The 18,893-nt window shown below is 39.0% G+C and overlaps 1 protein-coding gene across 6 annotated transcripts in view; it reads right to left on the bottom strand.

Annotated features, from left to right (window-relative positions):
- Positions 1–18,893, bottom strand: part of fam184ab (family with sequence similarity 184 member Ab) — a 651,259-nt gene that overhangs the window by 281,330 nt on the left and 351,036 nt on the right. For all 6 annotated transcript variants that reach the window (XM_039747649.1, XM_039747653.1, XM_039747651.1 and 3 more), the window contains exon 4: positions 1,251–1,432. In XM_039747649.1, coding sequence (XP_039603583.1) covers positions 1,251–1,432 — 182 coding nt within the window. The remainder of the gene's footprint in view (positions 1–1,250; positions 1,433–18,893) is intronic.

Raw genomic sequence — 18,893 nt, forward strand, 5'->3', positions numbered from 1 at the left:
TGTGTGGGTTGTTTTTTATTAGGTACTATGGTTTTCCTCCAACATCATTGTTGTGATGTGAGATTTTACATATAACTTGATAAATATTTTGTATGTCTTTATTTATAATTTAGGCAAACCAATGTAATTTAGTGGTACCTTGGTGAGAGGCATTCTTGTTTATCCCCCCCATGTTTACGACTTTTCTTTGTAATTTTACGACAGGATTTGGGGGATGTGTCTTAAACCAGTTTGATGAGCATTTCTTTGCTAAAGTCTTTTCCCCCATCCCCCACACAAAGCCAGGTTAGTGTAATATATGGTCTTGGGGGGGCAGGAGATAAGATGTTCTATTTCACCCATTGGTCTGAGGTATGGCTGTTTGGAATTGGCTTGTCTCAGAGGCCTTCAAGTACCATGATATCCTATTCGCTGTAGGGAGTTGGACAGAAAACCTATAAATTTGCTTGCTCAACCACATTCTCTCTCTGACCCACATATGATGAAGAAGCATCTCTCTCTCTGACCCACATATTATGAAGAAGCATTTCTCTTGCTAACCTGTGATGATGAAGACAACACAATGAAGAGCACAGCTCAGCAGCCATATTGAACAGACATGTGGCTGAAAGCTGAGCACCAACGATGCCTTAACTAGAGACATTTTAAGTAACTGCAAGTCTGTGTGCCACCTGAATTACACATCGCCATTTTATCAGGTTGTATGGTTGCCAATATTCAAATGTACTTTGCATTTTGTTATTATTTATAAATATTATCAGTAATACATTATTTTATGTGTAACTTAACTCCTGCTTGTCGTTTTACTACATCTAATTGCCTGAGGTTATAGATATAGAAGGGAAGGTGGGGATTAGTTATATACAGTGGTAAATCTGTGAGATTAGGTATTCTAAGGCTACATATTAATAATACAATAGGGGACAGTAGAGCAATATATATTACTCTATCAAGATAAAACAATCATAATGATGAGCATGTTAGAATAACTGACAACTGTAAATTGGCCCCATCAGGTACAATGGTCCCCACCCATCCTGTATTCCAAAGATGTGTTTGTTAAGTTAGTTGCTGATTCTCAGTTGGCTTCATGTGAGTGTGTAATGATGACCCCCTATGTTGGATTGGCGCCTTATCTGAAATTGGTTCATTGTGCCCGTTTCTGACAGGATTACCTCTAATCCCAATATGACCCAGAAATAAGAAAGTTATCATGCATGCAGGTTATATTATGTCTGTAATTACTGTACCTTCTCCAGTGAGAGAATTTGTTGCTTTTGCCGTTCATCGATATTTTGCAGTTTGGTTTGCAGCAAGCTTCTCTCCTCCTCCAGTCGAACCACCTTATCTTTTAACCGTGACTTCTCAGACTCCAGGTCCCTTATGGCAGCTTCATGAGTCATCTGTGTAGCTTGAAGAGTACCGATGTGACCTGTTGGAAGAAAGCAGAAAGCAAAATAAACAACCATCAACTCAATAATGATTTCAAATGACTTTCTAATTAGGCAAATAAGTGACATACTATAGTCACAAAATAAGAAGAGACATTTTTTTTTGTTAAAGGTTTTTAACAATTTTTGCTATGTGGCCTCCATCACCATAACCTATCATCTTTGGGGTAGAAGCAAAAGCTTTAGATTTGTGAAAAATTTCAAACTTCGGTTTTCAACAGATCTTGATGTTTTAGTGTCCCCTGATACCGAAAACATCAATATCTCGACAATGGGTGTGTGTGTGTCTGGCTGTCACAGTTTCTTGAAGACGGTCTAGATCTAAAATGGCTGGACGGAAAAATACCAAACTCGAAACTTAAGCCTGTTATGAGATGACGTTGTGCTGATTAGTTTTTGAGCCAAATCATGCAAGAGAAAGAGGCACTCTAGAGAAACCCTCAAATACCGTAATTCTACAAATAATTACGAATTCTTCCAATCAATTGCTATTGTAATGACCTATTTTATAATCAGAAAGATCAGCATCAGAGCAGTAAATAATTACTGCAATATTATGCAATAGTTTGGGTAACTTGGTTCCTATGGCACAAAGCCTACTGATGCTCATGTCCAAATTTTTAACATTATTATGTGATGATTTTCTTTGCATTTTTAATTTTGCCACTGCTATTCAACCCCTTGAACCTTTTCAGAATGGTTCTGCCATTCTGCAACCAAGTGTATTTTAAAAACTTTTTAAAGCTGAAGTTTCCATACGTCATCCTGTGAGAGTTTACTTTCTGTGCTTATGATCTTTGAACTTGCCTCTAGGTTTGTGAATACTTTCTGATTGTCATTCTACCTAATTAAGTTATGACTTTCACCTTAGTGCTTGTCTGCTGCATCAAGATTCACAATAAATCACTGCACTGTCAGGTGACTTTTTTCACCTTATCCAACTAACTCCTGATTTCCATATAGAGACAAAATGTGTCTTGTAGGTGTTATAGGTGGAGCAAGAGGAGTAAAACATTATTCCTTAAGTACAAGTCAGAAAAAATAAATACTGTGCAAATCTTTAAGATTTATTGTACATAGAGTGGTGGAAACCTCTGCATAAAGAACTCAAAGAGCTGTGAGCATAACATTTGAGAATCTGATTAAATTCCACAAGCTTCACAGTTGCTCTATTGAATCTTTGATTTATTAGCCTTCGAAAACATCAGTCTAAATAACTTGACATTATCTAAGCTGAACTTTACAGTAATGCGGCATGTGCCATATTTCTTAAGGAAAGAGGAAACGTTTCATGTGCTCATTGACTAAAATCAATAGGGAAAGAGTTGCTGTAAAAGGAGCTCCGTTCAAATAAACTGGCACCCTCCTGAATTAAGTGAGTGTGCTGCTTTTATCACAACCATAAACTAAACATAAAACAACTTAGAAAAGCTGGATATGCATTTGCTTTGATTGTAACAGCAGAAGAAAATGCATAGTCAGTGCCATAGGTCTGTAAAGATGATGGATAGCATTTGGTTCACCATAAAACTTGGGGAATTTGACCTGTCTTTGGAATATTTTTAAGATGCTGCCAACAATATACAATATATTGAACAAACTGTATAGGTATACATTAGCATTGAAATATTTTGAATTGCTCAGAAATGGTCACGTTTTTGATAGAAATTGATGCTTTTTTTTATCAAGGTATGATTACATTGAAATAAAAATACAGTCAAATTATTACTAATGTTGTAAATGGCTATTACTGCTTGAAATGATTACAGGTCCTCAGTCAGCTGCTTTCTTAAAATAATACATGACAAGTACCAGCATCACCTTAACATCAACAAAACCAAGGAAATAGTTATTGACTTTCACCACACCAAAGAGCCTCTATGTCCGGTTACTATACGGGGAGTGGATGTGGAGGCGGTGCATAGCTACTAGTACTTGGGGGGTCCAGGCAAACTTGAACATGGGATGCATTCTCGACTGCCTGGAAGTACTAGTGAAGGACAGAATGAAAGCTAAACTGAGTGTCATTATGAACAATGCTGCACATCTTTCTGATACACTAACACTGAGGACTTTCAGCATAATATAATAATATTTATTTATTTATTGATTGAGCTGTAAAAGCCATGTTTTCTCTGGAAGGATGGATGGATGGATGGATAGATAGATAGATAGATAGATAGATAGATAGATAGATAGATAGATAGATAGATAGATAGATAGATAGATAGATAGATAGATAGATAGATAGGCATGTTGGCACGTCGGAAGTCCACCACCAGTTCTTTTGTCTTCCTGTCCCTGCATCACAAGACGGAGTACTCCTCGACTTTCCTGTACTCTAATTCATCTCCATTAATAATGTAGCCTATGATAAACAAGTCATTTCAAAAGTTCTGTAGATGGCAAACGCTGGTATTGTGCTGGAAGTCTATTGTGTAGAGGGTGAAGAGGAAAGCCTGGAAGGACCACAAAAAGCTGTAAGGCACTTTGCTTGCAATGATTCCATTGTGTGGCACAGCTAGACCAGCTGGGAATGACAATCCTGGAAGAAATGTTTGTATGCAATATTCAGCATTGATGTTCTCATAGATGCTGAATGATACATACATGCTGGTGAAGTAAAGGATGGAAAGAAGGTTTGCTGGCCACTTCCAGCAAACAGAAACCAGCAATGTTGGAGGCAAAAGGGGATCAATCTGTTGAAGAACATGTCATTCACTAGCTCTGTCTAGGCTTACCTTCACCATCTATAGCAATAGCAAGAAAACCAATGGAAATGGTCTTAATAAGGCACTAGACCACCTAGGGCAGGCACATGTTTGAATGTCACAGCATACTTCCATAGCAAACTCATTCATCTAGTGTTTTGATTATTGTGCAGAAAGTGTTGTCTCCGGAGCCACTCCAGAATCTTTCATAAGTGCTCAACTCTGCTATATATGTTTTTTTAATATAACATAAATAGCTTAGCAAAGACCTTTATGATACTAGACAAGGCTTTAATTGTATAATGACTGAATGGTAATTGATGACAGTGACCAGAGCAGAGATATCCTCTTTAATAATAATTATGCAAATACTGTAATGATAAAGAAAGTAGAAAACGCCTCAAGGGTTGTATGATGGCATAATATTGAGTCAGTTACTTCAGTCAGTCAGTCAGTCATCTTCCAACCAACTATATCCCAACACAGGGTCATGGGGTCTATTGGAGCTAATACCAGCCAGCACATGGCGCAAGACAAGAACAAACCCCGGGCAGGGCACCAGCCCACCACAGGGTATACGCACACACACCAAACACAATTTAGGATCACCAATGTACCTAATCTGCATGTCTTTGGACTGTGGGAGAAAACCAGAGCGACACAATCATTGGAAATGCAGAACTTGTTTGATTTTTATGGAAAAAGGTACTAGGAGGTAGGTGTGTGCTATTAGGAGTTGATTTCTTATGCATTGCCTACAATCACTCAATGCATTCAAATGCAGTTACAAGGAGCATGCCCTGAAAACCAGAGTAATCGTCCAGAAAGGTCAGAGAGCAGCAGGTGCTGGCAGAACAAGCCATGAGCAAACAACGGTTTTGTTACTAATTGGACTATTACGTACTGGAACTGAAAAATATCCTGAAGACTTTAACTCCTACGAGCCAACATTCTCAGTGTTTGTTCTGGAGTGCCTTTGCTCTGAGGAAGGACATAAAAATGGCATGTCAGGTATAACAAGGCCAGATAAAAAAATTCAGTGTCCCAAAATTCAATTAAAATAATTGAATGAAAAAATAATCTTTCTGCAGATTACAAAAATTAAATATAATGTGAAGAGTCTAAGTATCAGAAGAGCATATGATGTATTCTATTATGTTCCGACATTATGAAAGAAATGGCCTACAGAGGTGGGAATCATTTGAATAAATTTTCCATGTACGCAAATGAAAATGTCTTACATAACCCATGAGAGCCACTGACGTGCTGTTACACAGCACTGGCCTGACCTTTGTTATTGTCACAGGAGAAAGAAAATGAGAACGGAAACCAAAGATAACTAAATTAACAGAAGAACAAGGAAACCAACACAAACGTATTAAATAAATACACTCACTTTCAGTGTCAGATCTATGGTTGATAGAAAACATTTTTCACCACCTCAAAAACGAGCAAATCCTAGATGTTTAGGGTTTCACAAACTGCCCATAGGATTAATAAATCTTTCCATGTTGTATTGTAGCTCACATGCAAATCAGATCCAACAGTCGGTAATGGACACTTTGACTGGGCAGGTCTACGATTATACAGGGCAGTCCTGATATGAACCCAATGTCAACCCCAGGGATGGTATAATAGTCACTGCACACCAGAAACCCAGTAATGTAGGAGTTTCCATTACAACATTCAAAATATTCAGAGAACAACAAACTCATCAGTCCTGTTAACCTAATTTCTGCTTCTGAACATTAGAACATTTTTCACCATGACATGAGGACTGGAGGTGAGAAGCAGTAAAGCTTTGCTGCTAATCTTTGGACACTTAGTGTTTCCAGTATGCTGTAAGGGTTGAAGGCAACTGGGATGTGGTCATGTGTGAAAATTCTTAACTTTTCTGACACACCATGCACTGTAATGTTCACCCGCATTATGTTAATCACATACTCGACATCAATAGAAATTAAAGGGATGTGAATTTAAGACTGAAGCCAAGATGCATTTCTTTACATAAAGAAAGAATTGTGGGACTCTGGAACTACTTACCGAGACATGTAGTTTTTGATTTTGATTTGAGGCAGCTCGTTAATCAACCTACACATAAAGCAGGTCATACGTTAGACTTAGTGATTACTAAAGGACTAAAAGTTGATATAAAGCAGGTCATTGATATCGGTCTATCAGACCATTTCCTTCTACTATTTAATATAGAAATAATGATAGAAAACATTCATGAGAAGCATATTGTTAAAAAACGCTTCTTTGACTCATCAGCTGCTTTAAAACTTACAAACATTCTAAGCAATCAGTCCGTTTATAGTGCCAACTATAATAGCGAGGATAATGTAAATAGTAAGGTGGAAAGATTTAATTCTAAAGTAAGAGCTGCTGTTGACATAGTTGCACCTGAAAAGACAGTTAAAAAATCTTCTAGCATTGTTATTCCATGGAAGACCCAAAGAGTGTCTGATTTAAAAAGAACATGTCATAGAGCTGAGCGTAAATGGAGGAAAACTAAACTAACTATCCACTATGAGATATTGAAGGTTAAAATAACAGAATACAATAACACAGTCCGTCTTGAGAGGCGCTGCTATTTCTCTAAGATTATAAATAACAATGCTAGTAATCCCAGAGTCTTATTTTCAACAATTGATCGTCTTTTAAACCCAGGTAACACAAAGGAATGCCCCCAGAATACTTCCAGTGAAACCTGTGAGAACATTGCTGTATTTTTCAATCAAAAAATTAATGATATTAGAGATAACATAGTATATCTCCCCAACACTGCAGAACCTCCAAAGCCCCGGTACTCCATTATAAACAAATTAAATGCTTTCACCAGGATAGATTTACCTGAATTACATAGTATAATATCTCAACTGAAACCCTCCACCTGCGTCCTTGACCCAATACCAACAAGTTTTTTCAAAGAAGTATCAGGCGTGCTAATTGACAATATTCTTGACATAGTAAATTGTCATTAGATACGGGGTCTTCCCAGACTGTCTTAAGACTGCTGTAGTTAAACCCCTGCTCAAGAAAAATAATCTTGACCCCTCTGCTTTGAAAATTTTAGACCCATCTCTAACCTGCCCTTCTTAAGTAAAATTCTAGAGAAGGCAGTCATTATGCAGTTAAATGACCACCTCAATAAACATGCTATTCTTGATAAATTTCAGTCAGGTTTCAGAACAAATCACAGCACAGAAACTGCACTCGTTAAAGTAGTAAATGACTTGCGGGTAAATGCAGACAGAGGCCATTTATCTGTTCTCATCCTCTTAGATCTGAGTGCTGCATTTGACACCATTGATCACAATATTCTTAGAAATCGCCTTAGTCAATGGGTGGGCCTCTCTGGCAGTGTCTTAAATTGGTTTGAATCCTACCTGGCAGGGAGAAAATTCTTTGTTAGTTGTGGTAATTACATCTCAAAGACACATGATATCCGATATGGTGTTCCACAAGGCTCTATCCTGGGTCCGCTGCTCTTCTCAATCTACATGCTTCCGTTAGGTCAGATTATCTCAGGTTACAACGTGAGCTACCACAGCTATGCTGATGACACACAGCTGTACTTATCAATAGCACCTGATGACTCCGACTCTTCGATACACTAACACAATGTCTTACTGGTATTTCTGAATGGATGAATAGTAATTTTCTCAAACTAAATAAAGAGAAAACTGAAATTTTAGTAATTGGCAATAATGGATTCAATGAGGTTATCAGAAATAAACTTGATGCATTAGGATTAAAAGTTAAGACGGAGTAAAAACTTAGGGGTAACTGTTGACTGTAATCTGAATTTTAAATCACATATTCATCAGACCACTAGGACAGCATTTTTTCACTTAAGAAACATAGCAAAGTTAGACCTCTTATATCATTGAAAGATGCTGAGAAATTAATTCACGCTTTTGTTTTCAGTAGACTAGATTACTGTAACACACTCCTCTCAGGACTACCCAAAAAGACATAAATCACTTGCAACGAGTGCAGAATGCAGCTGCTAGAATCCTAACTAGGAAAAGAAAATCCAACACATTTCTCCAGTTTTGATGTCACTACACTGGTTACCTGTGTCATTCAGGATTGACTTTAAAATTCTGCTTATGGTTTATAAAGCCTTAAATAATCTCGCTCCATCTTATATATGGAATATCTGACACCTTATATTCCAAATCGTAACCTTAGATCTTCAAATGAGTGTCTCCTTATAATTCCAAAAGCTAAACTTAAAAGAAGTGGTGAGGCGGCCTTCTGCTGTTATGCACCTAAAATCTGGAATAGCTTGCTAATAGGAATTCGCCAGGCCAATACAGTGGAGCACTTTAAAAAACTGCTGAAAACACATTACTTTAACATGGCCTTCTCATAACTTCACTTTAATTTAATACTGATACTCTGTATGTTCAATTCATCATAATAATTATTCATGGTGGCTCTAAAATCCGTACTGACCCCTACTCTCTCTTCTGTTTCTTTTTCCGGTTTCTTTGTGGTGGCGACCTGCGCCACCACCACCTACTCAAAGCATCATGATGCACCAACATTGATGGACTGAAAGACAGAAGTCTACGTGACCATCATCATCAGGTCCTTCCATGAGAACTCTAAATATAAAGAGGACTATTTGACTTATGTTAGGTAGATTGCCCAGAGGGGACTGGGTGGTCTCTTGGTCTGGAATCACTGCAGATTTTATTTTTTTTTCTCCAGCCGTCTGGAGTTTTTTTGTTTTTTCTGTCCACCCTGGCCTTCGGACCTTACTTATTCTATGTTAATTAATGTTGACTTATTTTATTTTTATTGTGTCTTCTATTTTTTTATTCTTCATTTTGTAAAGCACTTTGAGCTACATTTTTTTTGTATGAAAATGTGCTATATAAATAAATGATGTTGTTGTAGTTGATAAGGCAGAAACCTTGATAACATTTAAGAAAAATCTGGATGAGATATTGGGAGAGGCTAGCTATTAGCTAAACAAACGGGTTTGATTAACTAAATAGTCTCCTTTCGAATGTCAAATTTCTTGTGTTCTTATGTAAGTAGTGTGCCAGAAAAGTTAAGAAGATCTTTCACATATCGCCAAATCCTGGGGGCCTTCAAGCCTTACAGCACACTAAGGGAAAAAGGTATTCCACCTCAAAGATGCATTTTCATGTAAGGATTTTACACAGTACAGTGTCAGGAAGATTGCAGTGAACTGTACATTTGGGAAACAAAGCAGTCCCTGGCTAAACATATGGTGCAACACAAGTGAGCAAAAATGTCAGTACAGAATTCAGCAGTCTTCACTCACATAAAACAGAGACGACTGCTGGTTTGAAAGAAGTCTGAACAAGAGAGTTTAAGTGAGGAAAGAACAGCCATCACTAAACAAAGGAAATGGATTAAGACACCACCTGTCCCCAGTTTACAATAGCATCATCTTGGGGCTTCCCTGAATATATCTCCAATAGCTGGTATTGCCCCCTCAAGTAGGTGTTCCCTATAACTGTCTCACAGACTCTGACATCGACTGGGAGAACACTAATCCATGCAGAATTCTTTCAGCTGTGCAATGTCTGAAGGGTGTCCTATGTGCACGCTCCATTTAAATTCCCATCACAGCATCTCAATGGGATTCAGATTTGGGCTTTAATTTGGTCATTCCTGGAACCCAAATGTATTTTATTTCAGCTATTCTTTGGTGGATTTATTGATATGTTAGGGAGGGGTAACTGTCATGTAGCATGGTCCACTTTTGGTAGAGCCTCATTTTTTTTGACAGATGTCCTCACATTGTCCTCAAACACCCTTTTGTATGATCGCAATGAGAAATGAGAAAAGTTTGGTGCTAAATGCAAAAAACGAAAGTCAGCCATTTGATTCATAATAGAATTAGTATGTAAGAAAGCATAAAATTCAAATATTCAAAAAGCATTACATGCCAAATGTGGTTATTTATTAGGATAAACAAATAAAACTCAATATAATGTATTTTTAAATTACATCCTTCTACACAGCACAGCTTAGAGCTCTTAATTAAACTTAAAGACAAAAATCTAACAGAACAGATTGAACAAATTAGCAAATTATTCAGATATAACACATGCTAATTGTAGAACACAATCAATTGTGTAATCGATGGAAAGTTTGCACACCATTCTGTTTAGCATGTCAAAATGAAAATGGTGCCCATTTTCCAAGCTGCTTGGCCATGCACATTTTTCTTAAAAGCACTGAATTCCATTACGTAAAGAGAATACTGCTTCAGCAATGTCTGACAATTAACTTTTAAAAGGTTTTCTTTCAGGCTTTATTATGTAAGATGAACAATGTGCCTTCTGCTCTTGGTTTTCCCCCTCACATATTAGCTATGCTAGTGAAGAAAGAGATACTTTCTGGTTGCTATATTTTGTATCAGCTGTTATTATCAAACTGATCCAGGAAAACAATGAGTTCCTTTTCTTAAGAGTTTAAGATGTTGTGCCAAAAACATGATATGTACAACAAATGGCTTTCACTGAAGAGTCTTGCAGAGGGAGAAATGAGTCTGGCAAGAGTGAACATGAACATATTGTGTTAGGGGGTCCCTTATGCCAGCCAAACCTGAGAAAACAACAGTAAAATGGGAGTTAAAATATTATGTTTTTCATTTGAACTATCACAAGTGCACACACATTACAGAATGGACAGATTGAGCAGGTACTTTTATGGGTCTTGGGGTCTCCCATTGATTGTTGAGATATATATATAACACTTCTCTCAAGAACAACCTACTGTTACCATTCCTTTCTTTCCAACTTTGGATTTTGACTCATCTGTTTCTCATGATTTTGAATCCTGTTCCACTGCCGATAGAGAAGGTTCGTAAACTCCTCCTTTCAATGACAGCACTCTCTAAAGTGTGCAGACCTGAGACTGGCCAGATCTCTGTAGGTGGCTACACCTTTTTTATTGGTGTGGTCACTCTGTTGGATCAGCTCCTTCCAATTGTGTCCAATGTCACTCCTTTCAATGAGCACATAATGATAGTGAGATTAGGGCACTCTCTGTGTGCCTTGTCTATTGTCTTCGTATATGCTCTGACCGCAGTGAGTGATCTCTCGGTGAACGAGATATTTTATTCGCAACTTCGCTCGGTGATTGATGGGTGCACATGAGGTGACATTCCTCTGGTCATTGGAGACTTCAATGCGACCACTGGGACTGATGGGGCTGGCTATGATGATTGTGTCGGTCCCCAAGGGTCTGGAGACCATGGTGAAACTCACTCCATGCTCCTTGACTTTGCAAAAGGTCAGGGGCTGTAAATCACTGGATCCTGGTTCCAGCACTCTGAGACGCATTGGACTTCGTACTCCAATACTGGTGGTGCGGTGAAGGAGATCAATCACATCTTTGTGGGCAGACGATGGAGGCTTTTAGAAAACTGCAGGGTCTACAGAAGTGCCCAGTTTGTGAATTCTGACCACAGACTTGTTGTTGCTACTCTGAAGATCAAGCTTAGGTCCAGTAGGCTACCACCTACTAGTAAATTGAGGATGGACCTGGCCAGACTCCAAGATCAGGCTGTTTGTAAAGAGTCTGCAAGAGTTTGTGTGAAGAACTTACAGACTTGGTCAGACTGTTGATCCGAAGGTGATGGGAGACCTTCTGTGACAAGACCCTGAAGGTTGGTGAGGGTTGTGTTGGTGTTCCCAGTAGGAGGTGTTTCATCTTGCAGGGCACTGTAGATATCATGGAGAAGAGTCACAGCACACAGCTTTATGGCAACTCTGGTCTGTACCAGGAACTGAGGAGGACAGCTGCTAGGGCTCTGAGGGCAGATAAGGAGGCATTTGAGGCATTTGTTAGAGGAATATGTGAACAAGTGACACACCATCTATGGTCTAGTGATCACGTCCTGCTTACAGAGGAATCAAAGCATTACGCACATCTGAATCTATTCCTGGGAGAGTGCAGTCAGGGCAGCTGATGTAACAGTTCTTATGGATGACACAGCAGTTGTAACCCACTGGGCTAGCTAATTTGAGCAGCTGTTTAAAGCTGATCCACCAGCTAGGATGTTGGACATTACTGGGTCCACGGTTCTTGAGGCTGATCCTCTAATTAGCTGTGAACCACCCAGTCTCACTGAGATTGCACAGGTGGTGAACCAGCTGAGGGTAGGGAATGCTGAAGGGATCTGTGGTATCCAAGGTGAACTTCTTCACTCTGGTGGTAAGGCTGTCCTCGTGGCATTGTGAGCAATCTTTGCTTCTGAGAGCGTCTGTTGGTGAAGAAATAATCACTGATCTTGCTGTGATCTGGAAGCTCTTGATTGGGGCTCGTGAGAGACTGAGCAAGGAGTCTAAGTGTCTGGGCTTGCGAGTGTCCTTGATAAAAACCAAGATCCAGGCCTTTAATGACCTCTTGGGCACAGCCATCAGCACTGTGTCTGTCAGCAGAGAGAGTGTCAGCTTTGTCAAGCGGTTTACCTACCTCTTCAGTGACATTCATTTCTCTGGTGACTCTTCCTATAGAGTCAGTAGACAGACTGGGAGAGCATTGGGGGTTCATGAGGTTGCTGGAAAGGTGTGTGTGGTGCTCCCCATTAGATTCTAGGTCTTTAGATTCCTGGTGCTTTGGTAGTGTGTCTCTTTGGAGAATCCTTGGGTACCGCTGGTTTGACTTTGCGTTGAATGAGTGGTTTCTCATGGAGTCCTGAATGAGGCACATTACGTGCATTGTAAGGGAGCGTCAGTTACGGCACTATGGCCATATGGCACAATTCCCCGAGAGTGATCCGATTCGCAGGATCATCACTTTTGAGGACCCGAACAGCTGGACCAGGCCAGGGGATGCCCACGTAACCCTGGCTGACGCAGATAAAGGGTCATTTCTGGATGGTGGGAATGGAATGGATGTCTGTCTGGGGGTGTTGCCAACAAGGATCACAAGCTGTTTGGTTGTGTGGTGGGTGCATCAACGTGCTGCACCAGTGCATGTTCCCCAACCTGACCTGACCTGTTTCTTATAGAGTGCTGCAATGGTCAGCATTGCTGCCTCGTGAATACAGCATCCTATGTGTTGCGTAGTGTATCCCATGTGTTAGGTTAACTTGTAATGTCTAACTGAACCCGTTATGGGCTTCAGTGCAAGTGGATGCTGTTCAGTCCAGGGCTGAGTTATGCATTGTGCCCTAATGTTGCCTGTAGATGTTCCAGCCCCATGTGATTCTGGACAGGATTTGACAATAAAGATGGAGATAAAGCTGTTCGTAATGAATACTCCTGAAGGAATAAAGTGAATATGGTCTTAGTTTCAAGATATTAGTGTTACCTGGGTTCATCTGGTTTGGCTCTAAGAATGCTGTTACATAAATGTTTGCAAAACAGATCTCAAAATAATATCAAAACCAGTAACAGCGCACTGCACGATAACATGCAGTGAATACACTTGACTTGACCATTCATAGTTTTCATACTCTTTCTCTGTACGTTTAGCATTCCTTTGCTCAGAGGTTGATGCACTTGCTGCTTCCTGAGCAGCTCTTCTTTTCTCCACCCTAGCAGCCCGCTTCTTCTCTTCTTTCAATAGCATCTTTTTACGTTAGAACTGATTAAGTCAGTGTTTGTGTTGCAAATACTTAGTACGTTTTCCTTAATTTTTCACTTAAGCTGGCACTTAAGTCTTCAATCTGCCTCAAGAAAGATTTAAAATATGAAGAGGTAGGGGAAGTGACGGTGAAGGTGTTAGGGAATGAGAACGGCACCCGTACACATGCGCCGCACGGCCGTCCTATTGGCTGCTACCAAGAGTTGATTCTACACTAAAATAAAATAAAAATAAACACAGGAATAACCTTGGGGCCAATCATCAACTGAAAGCGGCTAGTAGATGTCACGTAGTATATGTGTACCAAATTTCAGGGCACTAGTTCTAATGATTTGTGAGCTACAGATGATTTAAAATCCTGGACAGACAAACGAACAGCCATTGTAGGGTATCATATAGAAAGATGAGTTTTATGCAAATTAATTACACTAAGTCAGTCACAGTATTCATAAGTTGCTCTGGCACAATGAGTACTGACCATAATAATGGATGGAAAGCATTAGCCGGCTGAGTAAATAAAATCTCTTCACAACATCAACTGTTTTTCTTTAAAATTAATACTTATACTCAAGCAGTTTATGGATAATAATTTCATTGTGGTATACAAAGTGTAAGATAGAGATCCTAAAGATGTAGCACATTTTTATGTACAGTAGTTGATATTCAAATACCTTTTGACACTGAAGTGTCACTTGAATGCAATTTGTAACATTACGTCCCATCCACAAGTCAGCACTAAAGGTGCAGGAATAAACTGATACATTGTAGTACTGTAATTTGTACTCAAAGCAATACAACATCAATACATTGAGGACAAGAATTAAAATTTTATTGTACTTTTCCAATTTTATAAATATGCTTTTTTAATCTATTCTGGAAAGGCAGTATGGTGCATAGTGTTGCTACTTTTAAATCCCTTATCTGGTTGATTTCTCTGTGAGGTTTGCACATTTGATTTTTGTACTGTATGCATGGCTCTTCATCACAAGGCTCAAAAGACATTATAAAACTGGTCAACTGGCACCTCAGGATTGGACCCAAGTACAGTAAGTGTGGCCCACCAGGGCTGGCTCCTGCTTTGTGCCCAAGGCCCCCAGGACAGAATGATTTGGCTTATGCAAGTCTGACAATGTTATATTGTGGTTTTTTTTTAATCCATTCTGGTAGGGCATATATAAAATCAAAAATACATTTATAGAACAAAATGCATTGCTCCTACAATTCCCTAGATGATGCATTGAATTGCCTATGCAAAATATTAATTTAATTGTTTTATCAACCACTAATATTAACATGGCTGCAAATATTCTGTGATAAAATGCTCTGTCCATGTTTAAGTCAAGCATTTGGATTCATTTTGGCTTTCAAAATGTTACAGGGAAGAAGAGCACTTCCCTTATGAATACCTAAATACGAAAATTAGGAAATTTTTGTTACAAAATGCTATGCCATTTTTCTCTGTGCTGTAAAAGTGTATCAGTGCTGAGCTCAGAAAAGCAGAATGTACGGCTAATTTATAAATATATAATTAATCACCCTAATCATACATTAATCATGAGACGCATCTAATCTCATCATATCTTCTCAAACCACTTTTCCTGGTGAGGAATGCAGTGATCATACTGTGTATTCATGTAACGATTATTAATACCGAGCCAGATGGGCATGTTAGAATTTTACTGCATGCTGCACATACGACAATGAACTTGATCTTGAACTTGGGAAATGCATTTTGAAGGTTTATGCATATGATAATCAAATATTAAAGTGCACTACAATCTAATGTTGGTTTGTCACTTTAATGTTTGAACATCGTGTATTTTCAAATATACCTTACAGTGTCAATATTCGCAAGTGAAGTGGAAATTTGGAATTTATCCAGGCAAAGTCATGTTACTCTGTATTATGAACAACCAAACCATTGTATTATCATTGCACATCATTTCCAGGAATGGCCTATTTCAGAATTTCATTTGGATTGCTTCTGCTCTTTTGTTGTCAGGAAAGAAGACAGTTCTCTGTGCAGTTGGATACAGCAGACATGGTTCTGAGCTCCTTTTTAAGTAGAAGAGGCAGCTGACGTGAATCTCTTTGAATTCGATGTGTGCACAAATCTATGTAATCAAATGAAAAGTGGAAAGGCATATGCCTTGCACTTTAGGGTTTGTTCTTTGTTTTTACTTGCATATGGTAGGACAACAAGAATTTTCTGTAATAGAAACTACAGGTGTAATTGCTTGCTATTTTTCTTGCAGTGTTCAAATTTGTCTTGTTCTATGTGAGATATGAACACTTTTCAGCAGGGTTTGCTTGTGTAACATTAGTGCCCTGATATTGACAAATGTAGTTATTGTCAGAACTGTATGTCAGCAGTCTTCTGTGGAATTATAAAGCCACATTTAAATAAGTTTTATTGGATACACATTTTAAATGTCAATCTTTTTTACAGAACATTTCAAATCTCTTGATCACAGTCACACTGATTTTCCTGTTTGTGGGGTCTTTTATAGGACTTTATAGACAGAGTCCAAAGAAAAACTGAAGAAGTCAAGCTCATTCTTAAACTCAGTTCACACATTTGTCCTGGATTAAATGACCAAGTAACTGTTCATCACTTCTTCCTTCTTCTTTATATTTGCTTTTCGTACATAACCCTGATTTCTCACTTCTTTCATTCCTTCAGCTTAGATTTGTAAAAAAAAAAAATGGTTTATTGATCACATAATGAAATGAAGCAAGTAATACCCGACACCCACGGACACCCACGATTCTTCTTTGGAACATGTAGAACATGCTGGGTGCCACGCCATGCAGCATCCTTTACAGAAGCTCTCTTTCTCTTCTTTTCTCTTTTTAAAATTTATTTGCAGTTATTATTAATGGTTTAAATGTAATTATCTACTGTTATTAATTAGCAATGTTAAGATTTGGCCTCCGGCTTGTTACGATACATTTTTGAATTAATTATTAAACTAAACTGAAGAGATGCTGCTGTCAATGCAGACCTTTGCACCAGTTTGCCTCAACTGCCTTTCTCAGACAAGCTGCAAACTTGAGAAATGTCACATGGTTGAATGTAAAATATCTGATGGCTGCCTATGTCTATAACATCAGAGAATATAAAAGACTCTAAAAAATGTAAGGTGGAATGTATTGAACATTCCCGTATTCATCTGGTAGAACTGTGATCACCGCCGCCTAAAAAGCCCACTATTATGCCCTGTCGAAAGAGCTGCTTGTCCTTAAATGAAATTGTGCAAAAGGGCAAATATCCAGAACAAGGACAAAAAGCTACAAGCTCGTCTGGAGATGGAAAAGGCGAAGATCCACAGTGAAGACTAAAGTAAGGTCGAAAGGATTCAGACCTGGGCTGAGTTCATATAAGAAGAAATATTCTATTGTTTTCATACAAGCCGTTTGAACTGTTATATCCCATTGAGAGTTATGGCAAGCTCAAGTACTTTGATATTTGGGTACTGCAGAGAACTGGCATACACCTCTTATTTCAAACACTATTTTAATGCTGGATGGGTTTGATCAGACTGAGTAGAAAAAGAAGGAGCAGGAATGGAGATTTTTTTGAAAGTACAGTGATAAAAAAGGGAGCACAGCACTGTATATTTAAAATTAAATGTGTGATCCAGGTACTGAACTGTGGACTACATTTGTCCATTTTATTGCCGGGAAAGGTAAGTTACATCATCCTGGCTGACTCAGCAACAGAAAAGATTCACTCTGTACCAGCATCTTTCTGATGAATCATTCTGAATGCTGGTGACTTCAAAAAAGGAATCACGACCTATTAGGCTTGTCCCTTTCATGGACTCTCCTCTATCCATATATTAATGTCTTTAAATATAAACCTGTGGCATAATCCAAGCAGGTCTGACCTCATCTTTTTTATCCAAACCACTAGCTTTTGTGCGTTTTTATTTTTGTTTTTTTGCTGTAGTTTCTTTTTATCATATTTGTTTTAGTTAATTTTTTGGAGCTTCTGTAAAATTTAAATTTCCCCATGGGAACAAGTAATGTATTATCTATCTATCTATGAAACACTACCAAAAAGCTATTAAAATGCTATCACAGAAATGAACAATGTTGTTGGAACCACTGCTTTACTTATTATAATGCCAAGGAAGTGAAACTCTTTCTAATTACTTCATAAAAAAAGTATTCTTTTTTTTCACAAAACAATTAAATATAAAATAAAAATTAAGGCTCTGCATCTTATAGCTATTAATTTATAGCTTTAGGAGGCATAGATGAGAAGACTGGTGGAAAAGCTGTCATAAACAGAAGAGAGACAGCACTTCCTTACATGATCTTGCAAGATTAAGTTGGATTTTTTAAAGCTGGACAATCACTAGTACTATCACATCCTCAATGTATGCTTAGCATAATACGAACCCCAGTAGGAACGGAGCTTCCTGAGGTCTTGTTGTTTTCAAATGTAAGAAAAATCTATTAAATGGGGTTGCATTTTCAGTGCTTTGTGCAGTGTGTTTAAACCCAAAGTTGAGACTAAACTCTTACACTTTAGCCTAAAACATTTGGTTCATTTTAGAATTCTAGAATGTAGAACTAGAGAGGGGCGTCACTGATTCTAGGTGGTGTGAACGGCACCCGGGCACAGACAGGCGGACATGTTGTTGTAAAACCACCACACGTTTATTTACAGAATATTTACAATAATAGGTCACCAAGACCCCCAAATAATGGTCACAAAGACCCAGTCACGTGCACAAACCCCAAATAGTCCTCAAACTCCTGGCCACAATGCCTTTCTTGGGCCGCCTCCACACTCCTCTTGCTTCGTCCCTACTTCCACCCGACTCCAGCCCTCAATGAAGGGAGACGGCCCTTTATGGATGACCCGGATGAGCCCCAGGTGTTCCCGGCAATCTTCTGGCCACGCCCAAGTGTGGCGGAAGTGCCGGCTGTCCTCCCGCTGCTCTCCGGCGCCATAAATCTTCCCCAGCACTTCCTGGTGTGGCGGGAGTGCTGGGGAAACAAGTCCCAAGGCATTGGGGCCTCCTGGCGGTGACCACGGGCCCCTACAGGGAAGGGCTTCCATGCCCTCGACCCGTGGCCCCCAAAGCAACCCGGAAGGCAAACCCCACGTGATCCAGGCAGGGCTCTGACC

Source organism: Polypterus senegalus, chromosome 3 (genome assembly GCF_016835505.1).
Source record: "Polypterus senegalus isolate Bchr_013 chromosome 3, ASM1683550v1, whole genome shotgun sequence".
Classification (NCBI taxonomy): Eukaryota; Metazoa; Chordata; class Cladistia; order Polypteriformes; family Polypteridae; genus Polypterus; species Polypterus senegalus.